Source organism: Carcharodon carcharias, chromosome 9 (genome assembly GCF_017639515.1).
Source record: "Carcharodon carcharias isolate sCarCar2 chromosome 9, sCarCar2.pri, whole genome shotgun sequence".
In the NCBI taxonomy this organism is placed as follows: domain Eukaryota; kingdom Metazoa; phylum Chordata; class Chondrichthyes; order Lamniformes; family Lamnidae; genus Carcharodon; species Carcharodon carcharias.
Window position 1 is genome coordinate 48,650,290 of NC_054475.1, and position 25,963 is coordinate 48,676,252.

General features: G+C 46.3%; 1 protein-coding gene across 11 annotated transcripts in view; it reads right to left on the bottom strand.

Annotated features, from left to right (window-relative positions):
- Positions 1-3,276: 3,276 nt before the first annotated feature.
- dclre1b (DNA cross-link repair 1B) overlaps positions 3,277-25,963 on the bottom strand; it is a 29,592-nt gene continuing 6,905 nt past the window's right edge. For 10 of the 11 annotated variants that reach the window (XM_041195700.1, XM_041195702.1, XM_041195699.1 and 7 more), the window contains 3 exons: positions 13,686-13,851; positions 10,733-10,915; positions 3,277-6,001 (listed from right to left, as the gene is read on the bottom strand). In XM_041195700.1, the coding sequence (XP_041051634.1) occupies positions 4,755-6,001; positions 10,733-10,915; positions 13,686-13,851 (1,596 nt within the window). In that variant the 3' untranslated portion in view covers positions 3,277-4,754. The remainder of the gene's footprint in view (positions 6,002-10,732; positions 10,916-13,685; positions 13,852-25,963) is intronic. The other variant, XM_041195704.1, reaches the window with a different exon arrangement.

The window sequence follows — 25,963 nt, forward strand, 5'->3', positions numbered from 1 at the left end:
ATAACGTCCATCTGGTCCAGGACATCATCCAATTTTCCCAGAGGACTGGTCTGTCCAGCGCCTTCCCGCCTCTTGACCAGAAGGCGTTCGATAGGGTGGATCACAAATATTTATTTGGGACTCTGCAAGCATTCGGGTTCAGGACACATTTCATCACCCAGATCCAACTTCTGTATGCTTCTGCAGAGTGTTGAGTTAAGGTTATCGGGTCCCTGAAGGAGCCCTTTTGTTTTGGGAGCTGCCCTCTGTCTGGCCAATTGTATTCTATCTGCGTGGAGCCTTTCCTGCGCCTCTGGAGGAGGAGGTTGTCAGGATTGATTCTGCACAGACCGGGCATCGGGGTGGTCCTTTCGGCTTACGCCGATGACGTGCTGTTTAGCGACACCACTAACCTGCTGAGGCTGAGTGCCAGGTTTACTCTGCCAGGATCAAATGGGGCAAATGTTCTGGACTCCTGGTCGGTCCGTGGCAGAGCGATCCCCTACCCGAGGAGTTCAGGCCTTTCACCTGGAGCAGGACCATCCTCCTCTACCTGGCAGTCCACCTCTGCCCTGCTGAGGAATCCTGGCCGACGAACTGTCTGGAGTTAGAGACCAAGGTCACCGCTCGCCTGTGGCGTTGGACAGGATTGCTCCGAGTGTTGTCTTACTGGGGTCGAGTTCTGGTCATACACCAGCTGATTGCCGCCATGTTGTGGTACTGGCTGGTCACTTTTACCCCTCCCCCAAAATCACAAAAATCCAGAGAATGCTCGTCACTTCTTCTGGGACAAAAGGCTGCACTGGGTCACTGCTAATGTTGAGTCTCCCGCTTAGGGAGGGCAGATAGGCGCTGGTGTGCCTACGTACCCAGGTGGCGCCGCCTTCAGGCCCTGCAGCGATACCTTTACGTTGAGCGCCCCCCCCCCCCAGCCAAGATGGTGTGCCCTGGCAACATTTTTCTCCCACCAGGTGCACGGCCTGAATTATGATGTGCAGCTCCTGTTTATAGACCTGAGGCGCCTTCATGTCTCCTTGCAGGCGTTGCTCGTCTTTTACCAGGACCTGATCAAAGTCTGGAACATGGTCGCCTCACAACGCAGCTCTCCACCGTCAAGGGTAGCGACTGTCAGAGAGCCGCTGCTCAGGAATCTGCCCCTCCATCCTTTTCAATGGCTAGTAGAGAGGAGGGGTGCGGCTGCCGGGGTGCGGATCGGGAGGGGACTGGATGCTTCCTCAGGAGTTGGCACATCGCGCGTCCGGCTTGCAGCCAATGCCATCCAAGACCTTAGGATGGTCGTGCTCGACCCCAACGTCATACTGGGCCTCGAGGTGGCGCAGGTCTGAGCGTACCCGTGTTCGAATGGAATTCCACATTGGCCGAACCCTCCCTCGGGACCAAGTGCCCCGCAACCTGAGTTGCCTCGCAGAAATGCCCTCCGTGTCCTTTAGCACAGCATGGAGGGGTTTCCGGTATGGGCTGCTGCTGCACACCCTTCACTTCCTTGTCCTCGCCCGCCGCCCAGACAAGCCCTGGCATGCCTTGTTGCCATCTGGCAGCAGAGGTGCCCATTGGGGGTCCCTCTATGCAGGTGTCCTCCCCCTTTCCATCGGGGACCTAGGGTGGAGGGTGTTGCACACAGGAGTCCTGTACAACGGTTCAGTCTCCCATGAGACCTATACCTTTTGCGGCCTTGTGGAGTCCGTGGACCACGTGTACGTAGGGTGTCATAGGCTGCACTCCCTTTTCACTTATTTAAAAAACCTTTTATTAATGTTTTGTTTGCATTTCAGTCCCACATTCCTGATCTATGGGCACTTGGTGCGGAGGGGGGGCCTCCTCGTGAACCTGCTCCTGGGCCTGGGCCTGGCCAAGTTGGCCATTAACCGGTCCAGACAACAGGTGATTGAGGGGGTTGTCCGACCCAACTGTCTGTGCCTCTTCCAGCTGTCCCTGGAGAGGGAGCACGCAGTGTTTGCCTGCACCATCGAGGCCTTCCATGCTTTTTAGACACCGTGGGGACTGGGGTATTTTATTGACCCCTTAATCACATTTTGGTTTGATGTTTGTAAGTTTCCTTTAAATTTTGTCTTTGGTTTTGCAGTTCCCTACTTTAAGGGCTGTGTTTATTTTATCCCTCATTTTGTTAATTTAGTGTAATGGGTTTACTCCCAAAAGAGTTAACTCTTCTTTACTTTTGTTCTTCCCCAGACATCCAGTGGAGGTGGAGGCAGCTTGCTGACTGCGATGCCGTGTCTGTGATGACTTTGACGGGCGCCCTCTGGAGGCCCAAGATTTGGAGGGCCCTGGCCAGCTTTCAGAGTCATGTTGCGTGGCAGTGGCACCTTCCTCAGCCTGTGGAGCTGGAGCTACCGAGGTGACAGGAAGAGGGGTTGGATGGACGGGCCATGCTCGGAATCACCTGGATGGATGGACCCAGAACGTGCACCTGCTGATCCTTCTCCCTATGGGTGCCTGAGGGCCCCAGGGCAACTCCATGAGCAGCAGGGGTTGCTGGAGTGAGATCGAGCTGCCCAGCTCCCCTCTCATGCACACACTGTTGGAAGCGAACTATGGCATCAGCGATGGAGTTGAGCCCGCACCAGTGCAGGAGCAATGTCCTGGGCCAAGGTCTCCTTAGCAGCTGCTACCCTACTAGTGTTGGCCTTGGTGCATTGGCATGACGGCGCTATTGCCTCAGCCTGAAGGCTGCTACCGCCTCCCAAGCTGGATTGGTCACATTGCTGCCCATCCTACCAGAGAAGCGGTTCAGGACATCCCAGCTGGCCTCCACAGCATCCTTCAGTCGCTCGAGGGGCCTGTCGTTGAAGCAGGAGCTGCGTTTTTTTTTCCTTTGACAGCCATGTCTTCCAGGCAGCGGTGGTGAGCTGGTGGCTACCTTTTAAACATGGTGTGATGCAATGGCAGGGTGATGGCAGGCGGGGTGAGTGGGCTCACCCTCCTGCCCCGAAAACTGCGTGTTTCCTGGGAGTGCATAAGCAATGTGGTGGGCTCGGGACAATACAGCATGAAAACCTGCCATCGCCATCAGTGGGTGGAATGCCATTTTGCCCGCCCGCTACCGCACTTGGTGCAAATTTGGGAAAATTCCGCCTGCTGTTTCACAAATGCCATGGATGATTCAAAAGATGACATCCTCTGGGATTATGATGCTGAGGTGGACGACGAAGACAATGTCTCCAATGATGAAAGAGTTAAAGAGGCAGTAGAGGAGTTGCGTAAACTAATCGAGGACAGTGATTCAGGCAAAGCATTTCAAGGCTTCTATACATGAAATTTTTCTCCTTTATATTTATTTACAAGACTCACCAGTAATTTTTGAAATAAATGATCAAGAACAAAGTCTATAATTCCAGCTGCAAAAAAAAAAAAAACGTTTTGAATTGTTAACATGTTTAATACACAACCGAACTTCCAGATAAACATTTAGGTAAAAAATGTTTTTTATATCCAGAAAATTACAGTAACCATTTGTGTGCTGTCACGTCATAATATTTAATGATTTAGTGGTAGGATGGCACCGTTCAACATAGCAAATTTCCAAAATTGACTGCATCATCTGGCAAAAAGATGCTGGTAGAGAGTAAGAGAAATAACTAAAAGGTGAGTCGGACTGATCAGCTTTTGCATAACCAGCTCAAGCTAAAGGCTGGGAGGTAAGACAGCAGTTTCCAGTGATGTACCAATTTACTTCGCTGTTGTTCACATCAACTGTTAAACAAAAATCTAGACACAGAAAATCAAGTTTAAAAAATAAATCCATTCATGATCTTATCAAACCCCATCAGCTACCTCTTTGGAACAGGCGGTGATATATTGGTACTCTCAGACTTTATCAGTTGCTATCCCCTCCTGTTTGGTTTAGGTAGTTTTACAATAGGGCTCGGTTCTCTTACTCTTGTCAGCTTTGATGAGGGTTCTCTAATCAATACTTTAATCTTTTATCTCGCTTTGCTGTGGTATTTTCTGATTACAGAAAATCAAAATAATCAACAGTATTGAGCTCTTCACTCTATAAATAAAAGAATCATAAACTGAACAAATAAAATGAAGTTTTTGATTATAATGATTTAATCCAGAGTGGTAAATTGTCTTCAAAGTTGTATGCTTGGCTGGGACGAAGACGAAGTGATAGAAAGGCTAGTCATGTTTTAAAAAAGTTTTAAAAATCCCTGACCCAGCAATAAAGAATGAAACAGTCACAGGTTTATGATATCATGCAGTAGTCTTTTTCCAATGCTCAAAGATCCATGTTCTAACAGACAGTGCCTTGAAGTAAAAGTGCAAGGCCATTTATACTTATAATCTCTAAATCTATGTCCACTTTCTTACTGACATTAATGGAGAGGGGAAAATATACTCCTAAATAAGATAGACATGGAGGTTGGTGGGGGTGGCTGTGGGGAACTGTGCACCAACAAAACCATATTTATCAGAGCTGCTCAAGAGATGAATAATCTGTTTTGATGACCAGGAATCATCAAAATGGAGTCAAAGGGTGCAAAACTCTCTTGTAAAATTTGTTAATTTGGAAGTGCCGAGCTTTGCTGCATTTGTTGATGCATTTCAGAAATTTTAACCAGTTATGTATACACACCACCAGCCACCACAAACTATTAGAAAGTACCCAGAAATTGTGAACTAGCACCATGGGCAATCAGGAGGGAGAATAAATGCCCTTTGCAAAGTACCAAATTGCAGAGATTGCTGGTAAAACAGTATACACTCATGTCATACCTATTGTCTATGACAGTCTAATCCACTGTATTTTTCACAAGTATTTTATTCCTCCTCTTAAAATATTGTTCAACTATGGCATCAAAAGATTTCAGACTGGCATAACACCAACCCTGAACTGTTGGTACACAGTTTTCATCACTTGAGCTCGGTTTACTTTTACAGGTCCTGCCTGGAGGTGAAATGGAAGCTGACCCAGATTCTTCAAATTTATGAGGTTCTCCATTCTGTTGTTCCTCATAAATATCTGGTGACCAACAAGGCACGGGTGCTGTCAATGATGTGCTTGCATTCATAGCTGGCAGCACTGATAGTCTAGAGGACTGTTGCCGGCTTGGACCATTGTTTCCAGTTGGTTGCCTTCCTAAATGGGGATGATGTGCAGATTTCCCATCTTGGCACCACTTCAGCAATGAAGTCTGTCTTATCTTTACTGGCACTCCAATGAAAGATGCCTTTAATTTCTGTTCCACAAGCAAAGGAACTTTGGTTTTTTGTTTGGTAGTATTTTTTCCATAAAATTTATCCTTATTATTATCAGAACTCTGCTCCTCTGTAATCAGATTGCTGTCATCTTTCCAGTCCTGCCAGACACATTTTGGTGGGAACTGTATATTGTCGATATTCACTTCCTTTTGGAATAGCTCCTCATTACTGTTAGAACTTAGCCCTTCTATACTGAGCTTGTCAGTTCTACTGCTATCTTGCCGCACCTTCTCTGGTGACTCAAACACTACACCCTTTGGAATATCCAAAGCTCTTAGTCCAATGTGCTGTTGAAGCAGCCTTTTATTGCGTTTTTCATTCTTCTCTGTACATCTTTTTACAGTTTCTGGAACTCGGATTTGCTTTAACTCATCAAATGGACTAAGGTACTGGTAGAAGTATGCCTCACATGCCTTATTTTTCACTACAGGGATAATTGTGCAGGGTTTCAGCCTGGCCACAAACTCTTGCAATTCCTGAAACGAGGAATGATCTGAATAAGGAACCACATGTACATCTCTGTGCCAGACTGTCATTCTTCGACTTGTAGGGATAATAGCAATCGTTGGCCACATTTGATTCCATATAACCATGTTGAAGCGGTTAATCTCATTCTGGTCTACCACTTGGATTCTTCCCGCCCCCACTTCTGAAGTGAAGACATCACAGAGTCCCAAGAGCTGAAACATCTGAAGTCTCTGAGGACTTACCACAATCCAGGTTTTAAATGCCAGGGCCAGCTCTATTAATAAGGATTCTTTGCCCAGGTTGTACAGACCTGTAATTATAGATAGAACCATTGCTCAGATACAATGTGCTTAAATGGTTAAAATTGAAGAGAAAAAAGGAAAAGGACAAAAAGAGGAACTAATGAAGTGATTTTTAAAGTAAAAGCAAAAAACTGCGGATGCTGGAAATCCAAAACAAAAACAAAAATAAAAATACCTGGAAGAATTCAGCAGGTTTGACAGCATCTGTGGAGAGGAACACAGTCAATGTTTCGAGTCCGCATGACTGTTCTGTTGAAGAGTCATGAGGACTCAAAACGTTAACTGTATTCCTCTCCGCAGATGCTGTCAGACCTGAGTTTTTCCAGGTATTTTTATTTTCGTTTTTGTAAGTGACTTTTAAGTGTAGTCACAGTTGGAATGTAAGTAATATGATAGCCACAAACAGAATTAGATAATATTCACATAATCTGGTTTTGGTAACATTTGATAATTACTGGCAAGACACCATGCTCATGGTACAATGCTTCTTAGTGCCATGATGCCTACCTGGGCATTAATTTAACACCTCGCCCAACTGACAGCACCTCAGAGTGCAACACTCCCAATAGTTTCAGACTATAGACTCAAGACTTTGGAATAGGACTCAAATCCATTACCTACTTATTCAGTGGCAAGAGTGCTATCATTGAATAAAATAAGAATCTCTTTCCACAATGGCTAATCCAGGAAAGATTCCCTACAATCACTGATGTGATTTTTCCATTTCTCACACCAGGGGCTGAATTTTACATGTCCCGGCCAGGTGTGTTTTCAGTGAGGACACACATAAGATAGGGCAATGCCCACCTCACCACCTTCCCACCCACCCCCCGAGCTCACCCCTGTAATACAGTAGGTGGGCAGGAACTGAAATCAGCAACCCGCCTGCCATGTTTAAAAAATAATTAAGGGTCAATTGAGCTTGTTAACAAGCTAACTAATGCCAATAATACACTGCCTATGCCACAATACAGTTGGCATGGAGAGGCTGTTTTTTTTTAAAGTTTTTAAAAGGGTGGAACAAAGAGGGGATGCTATCTTTGGACGGCGAGGGGGGGTACGTGCCCTATGCACATCAGGGTACCCCCCCAATGATAGTAAACCCCCTTCCTTCCTACCCGCCTGCTTTCCAGAACCCATCCCCAACAACCCCCCACAAGCTAGTCAAACCCTCCCCACCCAATACCCCAGACTGACCTGACTCCAGGATCCATTAGGCCGCCTTCTTGAGAATGGCTGCAGGCCCGGCAGTGCCAACTACTGAACTTTTGGTGTTGCTGGGACTGCTGGAGCTGCCAGTCAATCTAATTGGCCAGCTGCTCCAGAGGGCCGGACTTCCTCCACAGAGAGGGGCAAAGTCCCACTGTTTGGCAACTTAGCCCACCCAAGCGTATTATAGTTGCTGACATCTTTCCGGGCTTGGAGTGGGGTGGGGTGAGCCATCCGTCTCTCACCGCCACCGTATAATGCAACCCAAGATGCTTCTATTGCATTTATTGAATGAAACCATCAAATTAGAATGAACCAGTACTGAACTGTGGCCTATTTTCTCGTGTGGAGTGAACTAATGACAGGGAGGAATCGTAGCCAACCCTTTACAACTTTAGTAAAAACAAAATACTGCAGATGCTGGAAATTTGAAACAAAAACAAAGTGCTGCAAATACTCAGCAGGTCTCGAAGCATCTGTGGAGAGGGAAACAAAGTTTATGGGCAGAATTTAATCTCTCCCCTCCACCCCCTAGCACCCCAATAAAGAGTTTGTTGGCAGAAGCGTTTGATTGGGCAGGAGGGTAGCAGATGGATACCCTGTCGCCTTCCCACCGGCACCCTGATTAAGTCCATGGTGGGAAGGCCCATGGTCAGCCTTCCCACCCAACTGCCAATTGAGGTCCTTAAGTGGGCAATTAATGCCCACTTAAGGGTCTCATCCCACCACCATTGCATCAACCCGAGTCAGCCTTCCGTGCTCGGTGGGCACCGCGGGGACTGGGGTGTTTTGTTGACCCCTTTAATCACATTTTGATTTAAAGTTTGTAAGTTTCCTTTAAACTTTGTTCTTGGTTTTACAGCTGACCTGAATTAGGGGCTGTGCCTGATTTATCCCAATTTTGTTGATTTGGTTTTCATTTAAAAGATTATCAACCCGAGTCATGGGAGCATGTCAAGCAAACTTGTGTAGGATTGCCTGCCGGCTCCTGGTTGGGGTGGACGGGATTCCTTTGTTCAAAGGAACTGAGTGCATGATCAAGGGACTCAGCATTGGGAGGTGGGGCCTGCTGAGAGCTAACCGCTGCCCTTGCTGCCAATCCGCCTACTCTCCCTCTCCTGCGAACCCCACCCACCATCACACATCTGCAGCTTATGTTTATCCACAATCCCAGGTCTTGGGTGGGTGTTGTACAAGCAGCAGCCACTGTCTTCCTGTGGCGCTGCCGCCCAATAGATATGCCGGCCTCTGATTGGCCAGCAGCTCTCAGCAGGTGGGCCTTCTGCCCCCTGGTTCCTTACTTCCAAGGAAGGCCAAATCAAGCGTGAAGAGGAGAGGTTACACTCTCCGATCCCGCAATGATCACAGAGACTCAGGCATCCTTTTAACTGGTTTTATTCAAGCATATGCAAGGGAGCCACAATCATTCTTAAAAATGAAGACCCAGCTCCCTGATTGATTACATTTCACTACTTTTATACCTTTTCTTAGCATAACAAATTTGAGTACATTTGAATACATCCAATCTGTAACCAACACTAAGCTAAAATCATCTGCCCCTTCCCTATGTGAGAGGGGAGTACACTTAATCTAATTTATGTCATACTTTTGTCTCCAGTCTGTGCAATGTTCATCTGGTAATCTTCAACTCTTAATATGTTTAGCAGCCATGTCTGCCTGGAGATTTTAGGGGTTTTTCAGTAAATTCTTACTGTATTCTCTTTTAGCATTTTTAATTTCCCCCTAACAAATGCATGAGTGGCATTTAATGTGGCGGGCCTTCATTAAATGGGGTGACATGGGGCTCTCCAGCTGGTGGACAAGGCCCCCCATCGCCTCCATTAAATACCATCCCATATTTTAAGTTGAAAATGTTTAATGTTACGCCACGTTCTGAAGTCAGCAACTAATGCTAAGAGACAGCTTTAAAAATTCAGAATGCCTTCCAGTGTCTCAATCTAGCGGCTAACCCATATGTGGTGTAAGACAGGGGGCTGAATTTAACCAGGAGGCAGCCTGGAAGCCTGGTAAAATTGCAGGGACCAGCGTAGGATCTCCAATGTGGTCCCACTATCAGGGCATTTTATCGAAGTGGACATGCAGCCTACCAAGGAGGATTTTTAATGGTGCAAACTTCCGCCACATGAGGAGGCCACCAGATGAAAGGCGGCAGGCTCCAGCAGCCATCGGGGGAGGGGAGTGTTTTATGCAACAAAGCGTGGGCTATGGACAGTGAAGGAAGCTCCTAGAGCCCAAACAATTTCCTCAGAGGGATTTCCCCTCAAGCACTTGGCCCTGTGATTATTTAAAATTTTTTCACTACCTGCTGTAGGCCCCAGGTCCTGCCTGCCTTAGCAGCAACCAGCATTCCTGGCGGCGCTGCTAAGCTGCAAGCCCTCTGATTGGGCCAGCAGTTCTAGGTGGCGGGTTGCCTCCCCTTGTTTTTGGCCCTGTCACTGCACCCCTGCCGCCTCGCAAAATCCAGACTAGTGAGTGCCTGCTGGTTATTCAACCATTGGAGCATCATGGCCAAACCTGATTCAGTTCTCACCCAGATGTTCATACAGACATTTTCCAGCAATAATCTGCTAAAGATCAAGGGCAGGAACCTTCCCTCACAAAATCATACCAAGGCCAACCACTGAACAACAGCATTTTTGGCAATATATTTTTAAAGTAGTAGCTTTATATTTTCACATACAGTTCTTTCTAAACCTATCTGCTAACAGTTAAATGCAGCTTTAATGCTTAAATAAGCTGCCTTTGATGCCTAAAAGCACCAATTAAGACAAGGCATTGTCTGTGATGTACTGAGTCAGTGAGTGGCTGGTCGACAGGTCAGTATCCTTGTCTTTCTGGGAATTGATCAGGAGCAAACTTTTTAATTTCCAGTTAAGTTCTGATCAACTGCTACCCTTTGCTGCCACAAGCCGAGTGTGAATCACTGCCTCCACACCATCCATAATAAAGGTGCAGCACAAGCAAAGAAGCCAATAATTTCTCTCAGACGGGGAATCTTAATAACTCATCAACTGTCTGTGGACTATTTTAACTTACAGCAAGTTCTCCACTTACTTCTCCTCTGCTGAAGACAGTCATGCCAGGAATAATTCCACAATTGGTCTGTCACCAAGGGGTACTCGCCTGGCAATTTTCTTAGCTGGGGACTGGCCCCCAGACACTGTCAATTAAATTAAGATTAATACAGCATCCCCTGCCTGCCCGTGTAACCCAAATTCATAGTGTGACAGCTCAGAATGGAGGTGAATAAGGCAAAATAGATGACGAAAATGAGGATCCTTCTTCAACAGGCATGAGATACTGAGGATTTTTTTGATAAACATGTATGCATCCTAGGTCTATTCTATTCACTCAAATATCCAAATAAATTAGAGGCCTGACATTAGGCATCAATTTTCATCAGCCATCCATATTTGATATTTAGTCAACGCGACAATGACTCTAGGAAATCGCTGAGTTTTTTAAATCAAGACAAGCCCCAGGGAACTCAAGAGTTACCACATTCTTACCAATTACTACATTGTATTCTGGGTGTGCGTTGATTATTGCTTTGATCTGTTCAGTAGCTTCTTGACGAGAAGGCACCATGGACTCAGGGTCACAGTTTGTGTTATCCAGATATAGGATATCTATCCTTTTTCCTGTATTCAGTGGTGGATGGCTAAACATGGTGGGTGTGTAACGGAAATCTGCTATATATATATATATATATATATATATATATATAAAAAAAAACAAAATCTCCATTAGTGTCCTTCGGCTGATCTTAAGCATCTCTTGGCTTTTCCATATTACTCACATATTTTATTTTAAATATAATACATTTTAAGCAAAACATTGACATTTTCTCTGGAAAATCAAACCTAAATACCATTAAATATACTAATTATTGGTTTTGCTGTGGTTCAAAAATTGGCCCAGATCCTTCATGGAGCAATTATCATCACTGGGATTGTCGCCCTGCTCATACTTTTGCCCACCCCAATGTTTGTCTGCACTTCTGTCCAGTCTTTCAAGCCCGGCTTCTTCAGAAGTGCAGAACGCAGTGCCCATCCAAGAGTTACATCAGATCACTGTAGCATTGAGGGAAGACAAGCCATGCCCCCTTTTTACAGCACTAACTGTGGTAGGTGGGCAGGTGGGGAGGGTGGGAAGGAGTTGGTGTGTAGGTAGGTCAAAGGGAGCAGGTAGTCAGGTCGGGTCACAAGAGGTTGTCAGGTCAGCGGCTTGTTAGTTCAGGTCAGTGCTGATTGTGGGGGTGGGGTGTGGTTGCGGAGGGGAGTAAAAGGACGGTGGGGGTAGCCAGATTGAGTAGGGGTTGTCAGAAAGGTCAATGAGAGTGATTGGGGGTCGGGGGGTGGGGGTGGTGTGTGTGTGTGTCTGTGTGTGTCTGTGTGTGTCTGTGTGTGTCTGTGTGTGTCTGTGTGTGTCTGTGTGTGTCTGTGTGTGTCTGTGTGTGTCTGTGTGTGTCTGTGTGTGTCTGTGTGTGTCTGTGTGTGTGAGATCAGTTGTGTCATTATCCAGGAGTTAGACTAGGATTTTTTTCTGTCTAACATTTCTTGGGTAACTATCCAGTTAAGTACAGTGAACTGTCCAACATCTCCGATGAGGCCAGGGGTGGGAGGCTTTTGACATAAGCACAGACAAGATAAAGACAAAGAACATGAAAGGGTGCTCTAATAAAGACATTAGAAATGGGAAGAGGTTTTGACAAATTGGGAAAAAGCTATTTCCACTGGTTGTTGCGTTTGTAACGAAAGGACATAGATGAAAAGAACGAAGTGAGAGACCAAAGTTTTTTTTTTACATATACAGATCTGTTAGGCCATGAAATGTTCTGCCAAACAATAGTAAAAACAGAAATCATAAACGTTTTTTAAAAATAAACGTGGATTACTTTTTAAAAAAGAAAAGCTAAATGAAATTAGGAAATATCAGTGTTCATTTGTGAAAATAAGTTACCAATATTCTTTCTAATGTGAATCTCACCTCCCTCGAATCTTTTCCACTCGACCCCACTGACTTGTGCTGAGGTTTTTTTTTTTACAGTAATTGATTGTCTTTTGGTTGTTTGCCCAATTGGCCACTCCAAGCAGTGAATGCTACCAGGCTGTTTGACCATGGAGGGCATCACAGTCAAGCTCGTCTTGTTCAAAACCAACATTCAAATACATGTACTTTCTAGCAGTGGTCAGCAGTTTGGGGATGGGTTGGGCGGAAGGGGTGTGGTGCCGGAAGGAAAAATGTTGGATTCTTCCTCATATAATGCATGGGAAAAGGCCAGTTATGAGATTCCAACAGTCTGACTGGTTAAGATCAGTAAACTGAAGACAAACTGGGGAACCAAATATATGCCACGTCAAGCAGTGCAGTGGCCCACTGAGACATCAGGTGGAGCTCCTGGAAGGATGTTTAAACAACGAACAAAAGGAATGCATTAATGAGTGAGGAGGCTACATTTTTTCAGATGAGCTGCAGGGCACCGTAATTTACTTAGGCCAACTGCTGACATTTTCTTTTGCATCTGCTCGTGAAGTTTCTGAACAAAAAAATCCGCAATGGATAACATTACTCTTCTACATGGTTTCAGGAAAATTTGATTCACCAGCTCTACAGCGTTCAGTTACTTTCAAAGCTGCAGTGATCCGGAAAAGATTGCTTAAAATAACTTTATCTCCCAACGCCCAGTCCTTTGTTATTGATGTCTCTGCTATCCAGCTGCATCCCTTGCATTGCAACACACTTGAATTCTTTCCTGGCCAGCTATCTGCTTAACCCTGCCAAGGGTGTGTCTCATTTATTTTTAAGAATTTATTTGAGGTGAAAGTTTTAATAACTTTTCATCTTGGCACACTGCAAAGTAATATTTTCCAGCCTTGCTGAGATGAATAAAAAGATTGGAATTTTCATCATATTTGAAGGGGTAATGGAGCAGTATGACATGCCCTGGGACAAGTTCTAAGCTAATAGGGACTGGCAACTTGAATACTTAGCCTGCACCCTCCAGTAATGGGCTTCTCACAACAGTACAGTAGTAATAGTTAATTTTGAAGGACATAAAACTTCACTCATTTTTTAAACCCGTAGCCACTGACTTTCAAATATTTAAACTGCATTTAAAATGGATAAATACAATATTTTTCCATTTTCTGGGAAGTTTCAGCTTCTTTCACTTCTTAGCCAGGCACCCTCATGACAGGTGGCAAACAGGTTATTTTCAGGTTCACAAGGACTTCCCACCCTTTCCACTCTGCTAAATGACACAACAGTCTCTGATTAATGCCTTCCATTCAACGTAGCTGAGATAGGGATTTCAACCTGCATTTGCTCCTCTTGTCACATTAGCAATAATTATCCTACTTAAGCATAACTTGTCTTTCAACTGATGCATATGTAAATGATTTACCACAAACTTAATGGATAACCACTACATACATTCAGAAGTAAAAATATTTGCCATACCCGTATACAGAACTGTGCCAAAATAGCCATCAAAGAGAAACATGACAGAGCCTGGGCAGTGATTGCTGTCAATCAGTGTCACAGTCATGGTCTCTTTTCCAACTTCATCAAGATTCAAGAGGTGACTGTCCCCTAACTCCAGTGGGTGGATCCATATTTCATCCACCTGATGAAGAAAAACAAACAGCTGATATATTGGAGACATATGAACCAATTATAAATCAACTGGACTTTTCTTCACACTCTAAAATCACATCTGTAATACTAAAATGAGTTCAAAGCATCACAACAAAGATGGTGAGATACAATTTATATAGCATTCCTTATAAAAAAAAATCACTTCACAGACTGGAGGATGAAATGGACTCTAAGTCGGTGAGGCTGAAAGGGCAGTTAAAAGAAAGTTGCTAGGAGGGACTGTTGGATCATATAATGGGAATGGAGTAAGACACGGCTGAAAACAGCCCCCAGTATTTCTGTGGTTTATCCCTTTGGAAGTTGCTGATGTTGGGTTGAAAGGTTCAGCTTTTTGACTGTTAGTGTTTTGGAGTTTGCTCTGAAACTCAACATACATTTGAAATGTCTAAGCCCAGAGGCAAACGCAATCAGAATGAAACCGGGCCTGATACTATCAACTGTGGTGTCCGATATTACAGCTGGTAACAAAATGGCAGTGTCCCACGCTGAATTTAATTCTGTTAGCACATTTGCTGACTTATAGAGCACTATTGTCACTGAATTCGCTGGACTCCGCTTGGAACTGCGTTCTTCTGTTGCTAATCTACAAGCCTCTATCACCTCCTTCAATCAAAGGCTGCGGGATGTCGAACAAATCAGCTACTGATTTGAACGACAGAATTGTGGCTCTGGAGACCTTCTGCACCCAGCTGGAAGCCCAAAATACTAAATTGTTGATGAAGATGGATGACTGGAGAATCACAGTTCAAGACAAAATTTAAGGATTCTCTGAGAGCCCGAGGGTGTGGAACAGGGAAACCCTACAAGTTTTACTGAGGCAATACTTTGAGGTTTTTGGCAAGGAGAGTTTCAATTCACTGACAATAATGGATCGAACCCATCACTCTGGCGTTGCGGCTAAAGCATAGCAAGCCCCCAAGGCTGTTAACTCGAAGACTGCATCACTAAAGGGTGAGGAGCAAATTATGCATCTGAAGAAAAGGGTCAACTATACTTTTGTGGAAGTAAGATATTCATCTACCCTGACCTCAGTGTGGATCAAGCCCAGTGTCGTGGAGATTATAAATTTGTCAAAGCCCAACTTCGTAAAGCCAGATTTAAATATGGCTTACTCCACCCAGTTCGCCTGCCTGCAATTTTCAACAGAGTGAAAAAGACTTTCAACACCCTGCAAGAAGCTTCAGCCTTTTTCAAGGTCACAATTGTATCTTCTCTTAATATGTCATATCTTGGCTTCACCGAGGACAAAATGGTACTCAGTGCTTAATTAGGTTAACTATGCGTGATGGTTCTGTTACATGATTGGTATAACCAACAAAACCTATCTCTTTGTATCTTATGTCCAAACGGCACTAATCGCCAGATGTTTTACATAAACCCTATGGGTGTTTATTTGTTACCCTGTACCACATGTGCAATTGAGTTCTTTGACAACTGAATCTCTCTTTATATTCTCCCTCTCAATGGTTATAACGTATTACAAAACTGTTGCTTCGGACAGATTTTGCACCATGTTTAGCGTATGCTGAGCTTTACAATACTTTTGTTTGGGATATTTGATTGTATATTGCTTTAATGTGGGCTGTCGTTTCACTCGTAAGATAGGCATGAATAGTACAGTGGCTGTGAGGGATAACATTCACTTCATTTGGGAAGGTGATCTCAGCTTTACTTTCCTTCTATTTTTCTCCCTTCTCTTCTTTTTTCTCTTTTTCTGGTTCTTTTCCAAATATACAAACATTCTTTCCTTTTGGTCAGTTTTTTAACATTCTTTAGGTGGATAAGCTCAGTAATGGTGACCATTATAATTATCATTGATTTTTGAAAAAACCTATCTGGTTCACATGTCCTTTAGAGAAGGAAATCTGCAACCTTACCTAGTCTGGTCTACATGTAAGTCCTGATCCACAGCGATGTGGTTAACTGCCCTCTATAATGGCCTCACAAGACACTCAGTGAAGGGTAATTAGGGATGGGCAACAAATGCTGGCCTTGCCAGCCACATTCGCATCCCATTATTTCCAGAAGGCGGGAACATTGTGGCTAAAAATGCAGTCATCAATGATGGAGTGAAGAGGATGGGAACAATGGGTAGACCAGTGTCAGAGCCATCAAAGAGCCAAACAGTGACAAACGTTGAAGATCATCACTGAGGGAAGATCCAGAATTTAGCTTTGGAGGAGCCTCAGCCAGTGCCCTTGTCCAATAGGTACAAGGTTCTTGATCCCGGTGTGGACAAGGGCACAAACTGCAGGGAGAATGAGCGAACTGACCACAGTACTGTGGTACAGGGCGCCAATCAAGTGGGGGGGTGGGGGATGGATGAAAAGAGAAACATAGTAGTAATAGAGGATAGCATAGTTAGGGGAATAAATACCGTTCTCTGCAGCAAGGACAGAGTCCCGAAGGCTGTGTTGCCTACCTGGTGCCAAGGTTAAGGACATCTCTTCTTGGCTGGAGAGAAACTTGGACTGAGAGGGGAAGGATTCTGTTGTCGTGGTCCATGTGGGCGCCAATGACATAAGTAGGACTAGGAAAGAGGTTCTACTGAGGGACTACGAGCAGCTCGGGGTTAAATTAAAAAGCAGAATCACAAAGGTAATAATCTCTGGATTACTACCTGAGACATATGCAAATTGACATAGGGTAAATAAGAGCAGAGGTGTAAGTGCATGGCTCAAAGATTGGTGTGGCAGAAATGGGTTCAGATTCATGGGGCAATGGCACCAGTACTGGGGAAGGAGAGCACTGTTCCATTGGAACGGGTTTCATTTGAACCATGCTGGGACCAGTGTCCTGGCAAATTGTATAACTAGGGTTGTAGAAAGGACTTTAAACTAATTAGTGGGGTGGGGAGGGTTCAACTGAAGGGAAGTTTAAAAAATCAAAAAGAAACGAGAGAGCAGAGGTACAGGGTAGTGAAGAGGCAAACCATAATCATAGTGTGACAGGAAGGAGCAGAAAATATAAGCAGAAGAGTGCAGCAGAAATTAGAACCAGAACGAGTAATAATGGCCAAAAAGTCAAAGCTTAAGGTTCTTTATCTGAACGCATGCAGCATTTGTAACAAGATAGATGAGTTGACAGCGCAAATAGAAATAAATATGACTTGATAGCTATTAGAGACATGGTTGCAGGATGACCAAGACTGGGAACTCAATATTCAAGGATATTCAACATTCCAGAAAAATATGCAAAAAGGAAAAGGAGGTGGTGTAGCTTTGTTAAAAAAGGTATCAATGTGGTGGTGAATAGTGATATAGGTGCAATAGATTGTGATGTGGAATCAGTTTGGGTGGAAATAAGGAATAGCAAGAGGAAGAAGTCTCGGGTGGAGTCATCTATAGGCCCCCGAAGAGTTGCTTCACTTTAGGACAAAGTATAAATCATGAAATAATGGAGGCATGTAAGAACGGCGCTACAATTGCCATGGGTGGTTTTAATCTGCATATTGTCTGGACAGATCAGATTGGTAGGATAACATGGAAGACCAATTTGTAGAACGCATCAGGGGTTGTATCTTAGAGCAATATGTTGCAGAACCTACCCAGGAACAGGCTATTTTAGATCTAGTGATGTGTAATGAGGTAGAATTAATAAAAGATATTGTAGTTAAGGATCTTCTAGAGGGTAGCAATCACAACATGGTAGAATTTCAAATTCAGTTTGAGGGCAAGCAACTCAGGTCTCAAACTAGTGTCCTCAATTTAATAAGGGCAATTACAGAGGTATGAAGAAAGAGTTGTCTAAAGCAGGCTAGGAAAATAGACAAAGGGGTCACACACCGAGACAAACATCAACTGCAGCTGGAGGATCATCAACTCAGTGAAAGACACTCTTTGGTCTACCCAAAACTTGTTGGTTTTCCAGTACAAAGACTTGTCCCCGACCGAGTATGGCAGACTGGCACATTCCAAGGTCCAGGACTACGTGCTGAGGGACGCACTAAAGCTTGGGGCAGCCGCCACAAAGGCACAATGCGGAAAGGTCGCTGTCTAAGACCTTCCTGCCATAGTGCACCGAGGGGCTGGGAAAGGTATAGACCCCTTGGGCTGTACGGCTCACAAATTAATGCATGCATTGAGTACTAATTGTATTCTAATTGTATTGAAGCACCTCAGAGTGCAACACGATGTATGTTGATGACTCCGATACCACTGCACTGTAACTGTCTGCAATGACCATATTGAAATGATTGTAATATTAATTGATTGTATTGAAGCACCTTGTGATCCACGTGTAAAAGTTGAATCTGATTGCACTTTTTGTGATGGTGATTTAGAAATGTTTTGTAATGTTCTTTCAGATATTTTATGAATAAAGTATATTTTTCAAAAAAAAAGATGGGGGCAGAACTTGGAGGGCAGGGGAGCAAGGAACAGAGGGAAGAGTGAAAGGCTGGAGATAAAAGTTAAAAGACTGTCTGGGGAAGTTGGAGAGACTGTCCTGTGGATAGTGCCACGCAGTCCGGAGCATATTTAAGAGGCTGCCTTGGGGCTGAGGGCACGCTATCGGGGGCATATTTAAAAAACTGCCTTGGGGCTGAGGGCACGCTACCGGGGGCATATTTAAGAGGCTGCCTTGGGGCTGAGGGCACACTACCGGGGGCATATTTTAGAGGCTGCCTTGGGGCTGAGGGCACACTGTCAGGGGCATATTTAAGAGACTGCCTTGGGGCTGAGGGCACACTGTCAGGGGCATATTTAAGAGACTGCCTTGGGGCTGAGGGCACGCTGTCAGGGGTATATTTAAGAGGCTGCCTTGGGGCTGAGGGCACACTGTCAGGGGCATATTTAAGAAACTGCATTGGGGCTGAGGGCATGCTGTCAGGGGCATATTTAAGAGACTGCCTTGGGGCTGAGGGCATGCAGTCAGGGGCATTTTTAAGAGGCTGACTAGAGGCTGAGGGCACGCTGTCAGGGGCATATTTAAGAGGCTGTCTTGGGGCTGCACAGACCATGATAGAGGGCTCTGCATGGCACGCAGGTCTTGGTCCCGATCTTGGGCGGGGGATGGCCTCACTGGACAGTGACAGTCATGCACAGAATGCTGTGTAGGGCATGGTCAATGAGCTAAAGCATTTAGTCCTGGGAGTTAGAATCATAGTATTGGGAGACAAAGGGCAGTAACATTCAGGAGAGGTATCTAGATTCTGTACGGCAGCAACTGAAGAGTCTTCGGTGGTGGTGGTGGTGGTTGGGCGGGGGGGGGGGGGGGGGTAGATGGGCGAATTGAAAAGCAAGGATGCATGGGGCCTTGAGAAGGGGAGGTGTCAGATCGACAAAGGACGTGGGAACATCAACACTGAAGGGATCGGGGAGAGCACAGGGATATCGGTATGCACAATGATGGGGTCAAGGGTTACAGGGAAGGCTGGATAGGTACAGGAGAGTTGGAATTAGGAGGCAGTGACTATGGAGGAGGATGGTGGGTGATGGGAGAGTTTGGAAGCTAATCTAATGAGCACCATGTTTGCCTTCAGTGATAAATGATGCAGTTAGAAAAACAAGCTTGAAAAATTATATGGAAGGGGTCTTGGTGTGTGGGAGGAGTTTAACACAACTATTTTGGGCCAATTGAAGGGACACCTTATTAATTTCTTGCTCAAGACAGAGAACAGGGCTCAGCTAAGTGCTGGATTTGAGGGTCAATGAATGAGCTCTGCTCCTTTATAAATGGTGCGCATTCAGGCATGAATCCATTAAGTCTTAGTGCTCAGTGCAGTTGGTCTGTTCCTAACAGAGGCATGTGAAAAGGCAAGGAGGATCAAACAATCAAGGGCCACAGCTGCTGCACAGAAGCTAAATGGACACTACAAGCCTCAATAATTATATTGGTCATGGGTTACAAGGTACCATGCTTACAGCCATGACATAAGGACAAGGCTAGGGTCTCGACAATTAATGTCTAGGCTACTGGAGGTGAGTTGACAAAAGCTTGACTGAGGGTTATAGCACATGGTTATATTGACCCTAATCAAGACCCTTGTTGTGAATGCTCAGCCACCTGTGGACCTCCAAGATGCCATTAGCCAGCAAGGGGTGGCCTGGGAATGCCATGTCTAGACTGAGGGCAGGCCAAGGACTGCATTCCTGGCTTGGAGATGGAGGGAGACCATTCAAGGAGAAGTGGCAATAATTTCTCTACTCTTTCCCAGATACAAGTAGAGAATACAGCCTGCAGGCAACGCTGCCTTACTGATAGCTATGATTAGAATGAGGAGAAGGGCCCATCACTGGGAAGACTATCGGCCTGAGGAGCAAGGGGCAGCAGAGCCCCAGGAAGTTCCAGATGCTGCCGAGGGGCAAAATCCATGAATACGTGACCAAGGCTCTATATAAAACGCAATTGATACATGGAGATAAGCAAAAGACAGTGCTGCAGGTGCCCTCACTTATCTAAGGATATGGTATCTCACATTTTCCACCTTCTCCATGAGGAACTCATGTCACAAGAACTTGGAGAGCGCCCCATGCCAGTTGCTTTGAAGGTGGCCACCACACCAAATGTTTTTGCCAGTGGGTCCTTCCAGGGCTCCAATGGGCACCTTTGCAGAATATCACAATCAGCAAAACACAAATGCATAACGGAAGTGACAAATGCCCTTTTCAATAAAGCTCACCATTATGTCCAGATCTGCACTGTAAAGAACATATCTCTTTATTTCTGTTGGATTGTTGTATATAACATAATTTATTTTCTTGGACTGTGGCTTTAAAACTACCAGGGCTGCAGTTGAAAGACCTGTCCCTGGAACAGGATGTGGAATATACAATGTTGCAATCTCCAGGAACAGAGTGTGCCAGGTTGGACAGCATGTGGCTGCAACGGGGAACCGCCTAGCAACAATGCTTTAATTGGCTCCTGATCAGGTGATCAAGCTCATACGTGATAGCAGTGAGCAGAGAGATCCTAGCCTGGAAAGGGAACACACCTAAAAACCTCTCTTTCTCCTGTGTGTGTAAGATTCCAGAAAATCCGCAAAGCTAGCTGCCATGTCTTCATATCTCTAATCTGCTCTCTCTGAAAAGACCCTCTGTCAAGGGGAGAAAGGGGGAAAATCACCAGTGGCGACATTGAAAAGCAAGTTTTCAACCAGTGAACTGCAGACTGAAAGTGCTGGAAGACCATCTCGTATCATTAACAACCAACTGCAAAGAATTTCTGAAGACATCAATCAAAACTCAACCTATCTAATCCCATATTCCGGATTGGTGCTATTGAACTGTTTTACCTTATCCATAAAACAATCTTTTGTGTTTGTTTGTGTGTGTGTGTATGTGCTTGTGTTTGTGTATAGGGGTTAAGAAAGGGGTAGAGTTTAAGTTATGGAGTTACAAGTTAGCAGTTCATATTTCTTTCTTTTGCCACTGGTTACAGACAACTTGTTTAATAAAGTTATTTACGAGTTGGTGCTCGTATTCTGTTAACCTAAATTAGACAGTTAGCTAGAATTGGAGCTATTTGGTAGTCTAATCAAACTTTTCACATTTGTCTCAGCTCGGGTAGCAGTGGGGATTGATATTACAGCGCATCACCCCCAGTGAGTTGTGACAGCATGGATAATGCAATCCAGGCTGCCGGAGCTGTGGGATTCATTGGAATCTCAGGTTTCCTGCAAGTGCAGAGCTTCAGCGACGCTCCCTCTCCATTGCGGGTAAAAACCTGGTCATCAGGTGTGAGGCACTCTCGCTGTTGCTGTACGTGGCGCAGGTCTGGCCCATTCCACACTCCTATGTGGTGGCGATCACCCGCGACATCTTCCACTTTATCTGGAGGTCGAAAATGGATCGTGTCCGCAGGGACACGATGTACAAGCCTCTAGATAAAGGGGGAAAAAACGTGCCCAACAACGCCCTCATACTGATGGCCACCTTTGTGTGCAGCTGCATCAAGCAGACCCTCAGTATTTAAACACCAAGTGTCACTACATGCTGAGGTTCTACCTGTCCCCAGTGTTACGAAGGATGGGTCTGACCATGCTGCCGCGGAACGCTCCAAGTAGTTGGACCGTGCCGTACCACCTGTCCCTCATGGGAAAATTTATGCAGAGAAATACCTTTGACCACAAGTCCATCAGGCAGTGGTCGGCACGTAACGTCTTAAAGGCCCTGAAGGAAAAGGAGAGGGTGGATCCTGTGGGATGGTTCCCTGAGCAGACTGACAAAGTCATTTGGCAGAATGCCTTATCGCCAGAACTTTCCAACAAACACCAAGACTTAGCTTGGCTGGTGGTGAGAAAAGCCCTCCCTGTAAGATCCTTCCTACATGCCAGGAGTCTCACCCCCTCTGCACATTGCCCTCGAGGTGGCTGTGGTGGGGAAGAGACCGTTGTTCACCTCCTTGTTGATTGTGTCTTTGCGAAGAAGGTCTGGAGAGAGATGCAGTGGTTTCTGTCGAGGTTCATCCCAAGCAGTTCTGTGACACAGGACTCTGTGCTCTACGGGCTGTTCCCAGGGACACACACTGAGACAAACATCAACTGCAGCTGGAGGATCATCAACTCGGTGAAAGACGCTCTGTGGTCTGCCCGAAACTTGTTGGTCTTCCAGCGCAAAGAGTTGTCCTCGACCAAATGTTGCAGACTGGCACATTCCAAGGTCCAGGACTACGTGCTGAGGGACACAGTTAAGCTTGGGGCAGCCGCCGCAAAGGCGCAATGGGGAAGGGTCGCTGTCTAAGACCTTTCTGCCACAGTGCACTGAGGGACTGGGAACTGTTTAGAGCCCCTCGGATGTACAGCTCAAAATGAATGTCTGCCAATGATTGTAATATTCACTGTTTGTACTGATACACCTTGTGATTCATGTTGTAAAAGTTGAACCTGATTGTATTTTTGTAATGTTGATTTTGAAATGGTTCGAAATGTTTTTGAAGATTTATGAATAAAGTATATTTTTGCAAAAAAAAAGCTTCATCAACTGCACAACTGATACTACCTGGCAGAGGAGAGACCTCGATCGCGTTTCTGCCAGGGAAAGATCAACGAGCAATGGCTATAACCAGTCGAACTCCTTACTATGGGGTACCTAACACCATTCGAGTCATGGTGAAGGGCAGCGAGGAAGGAACAGTAATGGATCGGACCTTCTTCACCAAGAGCTGTGTGGTTTTGAGGCTGCGGAAATCTACTGCCTACAGGACTTCCCCAGCGCTGGATTTTTTGATGTGATGTTCAAGCAAATGGCAGCTTGTGTCAAGCTCCTGAAGGTGTTTGAGGAGAAGAAAGACCTGCCAGAAATGAAGATCCTGACGGCGTAGCCGCTCTTTGCTCTGCCGTTGCAACAAGAACGGGTTGCGATGGTGCATCTTTACAACCCCTTCGTCCCTGTTGCTGACGTGCTCACCTTCCTTACCAGGTACTTCGATAAGGTTGGGAGCTGCACTGCAGTTAGAGATGATTTGGGGATCTGGACATGTAAATGCCAGGTTAAAGTCACGCTCAAGACCGACGGTAAGGGAGTCATCTTCCACCCTCCTTCCAGATTCGCTATCGGGGGAAGCCGTGGCTACCTTGTCTATGCTGGGCAACCCAAACTTTGTCGCTCATGCGGCAAGTCTGGTCATGTGGCGGCCAACTGCAGCGCCGTCCTCTGCAAGAACTGCAAACAGGAAGGGTACCAGAGAAAAGACTGTAAACAGGCTAAGTGCTGCAACCTGTGTGGCGAGGCAAGTCACCTCTACAAGATCTGCCCCAGACATTGCCATACTTATGCACAGGCAGCCAAAGCCAACGAGGGGGAAGCAGAAGAAATGCCTCGTGTCACTCCAACCACCAAGGCCCCCAGGGAGAATATCGGGACAAAGGAAGACACAGAGAAAGATAAGGTGGAGGAAAAGATTGGGGCAACAGACAGCCAATCAACAACACTGCCCCCTGAATCTCCCACTCCTCAGGAGAGCGAATCAACGGAGGAGGAGGAGGCAGCAGTGGGAAAGCAGCAGGGGAAGTGGCAGTTGGTGAAGAGAGCCAAAAGAAAGAAGGGGCTAAAAAGAAACCAAGCCACTTCCCAGACAAGAGGCAAGAGGCGTCTCCCATTCGACACGGATAACAAGAGCAGCAGCTCTTCGGAAGAAGGGCCAGAGTGTCGCCGACGAAGAAGCGGCAAAACGCTAGGGAGTTGGAGGGCGAGACACCCGAGCTCCAGAACATTGGAGACAATGAGGAGACCAGCGTACCCCAACTTTGCCCACAACCCGAAGAGGCCAGTGTTCCACAGCTCCAGGAATCTGGGAGCAGTGAGGCGCTCAGCGCACCCCAGCTCCGGGAAGCCGGGAGCAGCAATACCCCAGAGGGGGAGAGGATTGGAGAAGCTTCTCCAACAGAGGACACTTCAAACCCCGCTCTCTGCACGGACTCCCAGATGCCACCCGAGCAGAACACCGCCAATGGGGAGGTTCAGGACGGTTTCCTCAGCCCATCCAAAGTGAAGCAATTTGAGCACACTACGGGCATGAAGGAGCAGACCAAAGGTCTGGAACTCTCAGAGACAACAATTTTGGTAAGAGACTAAATGCTTTAAAATGGGTTTAAAGATTGTATCCATAAATGTGCATAGCATTAAATCTACTACACGATGTGTTGCGACCTTGGACAACCTTGCCAAGGTCAAAGCTGACCTGTTGTTTCTGCAGGAGTGTGCAATACCGCACCTCAGCTCCTACAGGCAACGTTCACGATGGTGGTCCCATGGGCCATCGATCTGGTCGGGAGGAAACGACTCTCGTTCCTCCGGCCTGGGGATTCTGCTGCGGGGAGGCAGCTTCACCGTCTCCCAGGTTAAGGAGGTGGTGGGCGGGCACCTCCTCGTAGCAGATGTAATGTACAAGAATGCTGCACTCCGGTTAATTAACGTGTATGCCCCGTCACAAGGGGCTGAGCGGCTGGAGGTTTTTCAGTAGCTCCCACTGCTGCTGGCGACCTCCAGGCCGGTCATTCTGGGCGGTGATTTCAACTGCATCATCGATGCGGCTGGATGATCCGGCAGGGCCGACAGCAGATTGGACGCTATGTCCAAATCCCTGATGGAAACAGTAAAGGATGCCAAACTGCACGACGTCTTCAGCAACCCTGCAGACGGAGCGCAGCGTAGATACACCTGGTCGCGGCCTGACGGGTCCGTCCGTTCCAGGATAGACTTCCTGTTTGTGTCCTGTGCATTCGCAGTCAGATCCACCGACGTCAAGCCGGTGTTCTTCTCTGACCACTGCCTCCTACTGGCTGACTGTCACTTAGAGGAAGACCAGAGGGTTGGCGGGGGGCATGGAAGCTAAACGTGCAACTGCTGACCCCAGAGAACATTGAGGAGCTCAAGAGGGATTGCAAAGGTTGGAGAACCATGAAACCCCACTTTGAGTCACTGACACACTGGTGGGAAGCGATCAAGGGAAACATCAAGAGGTTTTTCATCCTCAAAGGCACCCAGAAAGCTAGAAAGGAACAGAGGGAAATGTCCCGACTCCAGAAAAACATGCAGAATCTGCTTCGGCTACAGTCGATGGGGGTCGATGTCAAGGAGGAACTCCAAGAGGTGAAGAGGCAGCAAGCCTCGCTCTTTGCCTCGGAGGCCTCCAAGATCATCTTCCGTTCCAGAGTCCGCTCCGTGGAGCAGGATGAGACGTGCTCACGTTTCTTCTTCCAAAAGGTACACAGAGAGAGCTCTGTGATCAACAGCCTGAAGGAAGAAGACGGCTCAGTAAAGTCATCACAGTCCGACATTTTGAGGATCAGCAAATCCTTTTATGCCGGATTGTATGACGTGAAGCCCACAGACAGCACGGCCTCCCAGTCCTTCCTGTCCTCTAATCACGGAGGTCTTAGACGACAGTACACGGGAGAGCCTGGACAAAGCGCTAACTCCTGACGAACTGACTGAGGCCCTTGAGTCCTTCGAGAAGAGTAAAACTCCTGGAAGCGATGGCTTGCCGGTGAAGTTGTATTCGGCTCTGTGGGACTGGATCGGCCCAGACCTGCTAGAAGCGTACGAGAGTATGCTCCTGGCCGGCAGTATGTCAGAATCCATGAGGAAAGGCATTATCACCCTCATCTACAAGCACAAGGGGGAAAGGGAGGAAATTAG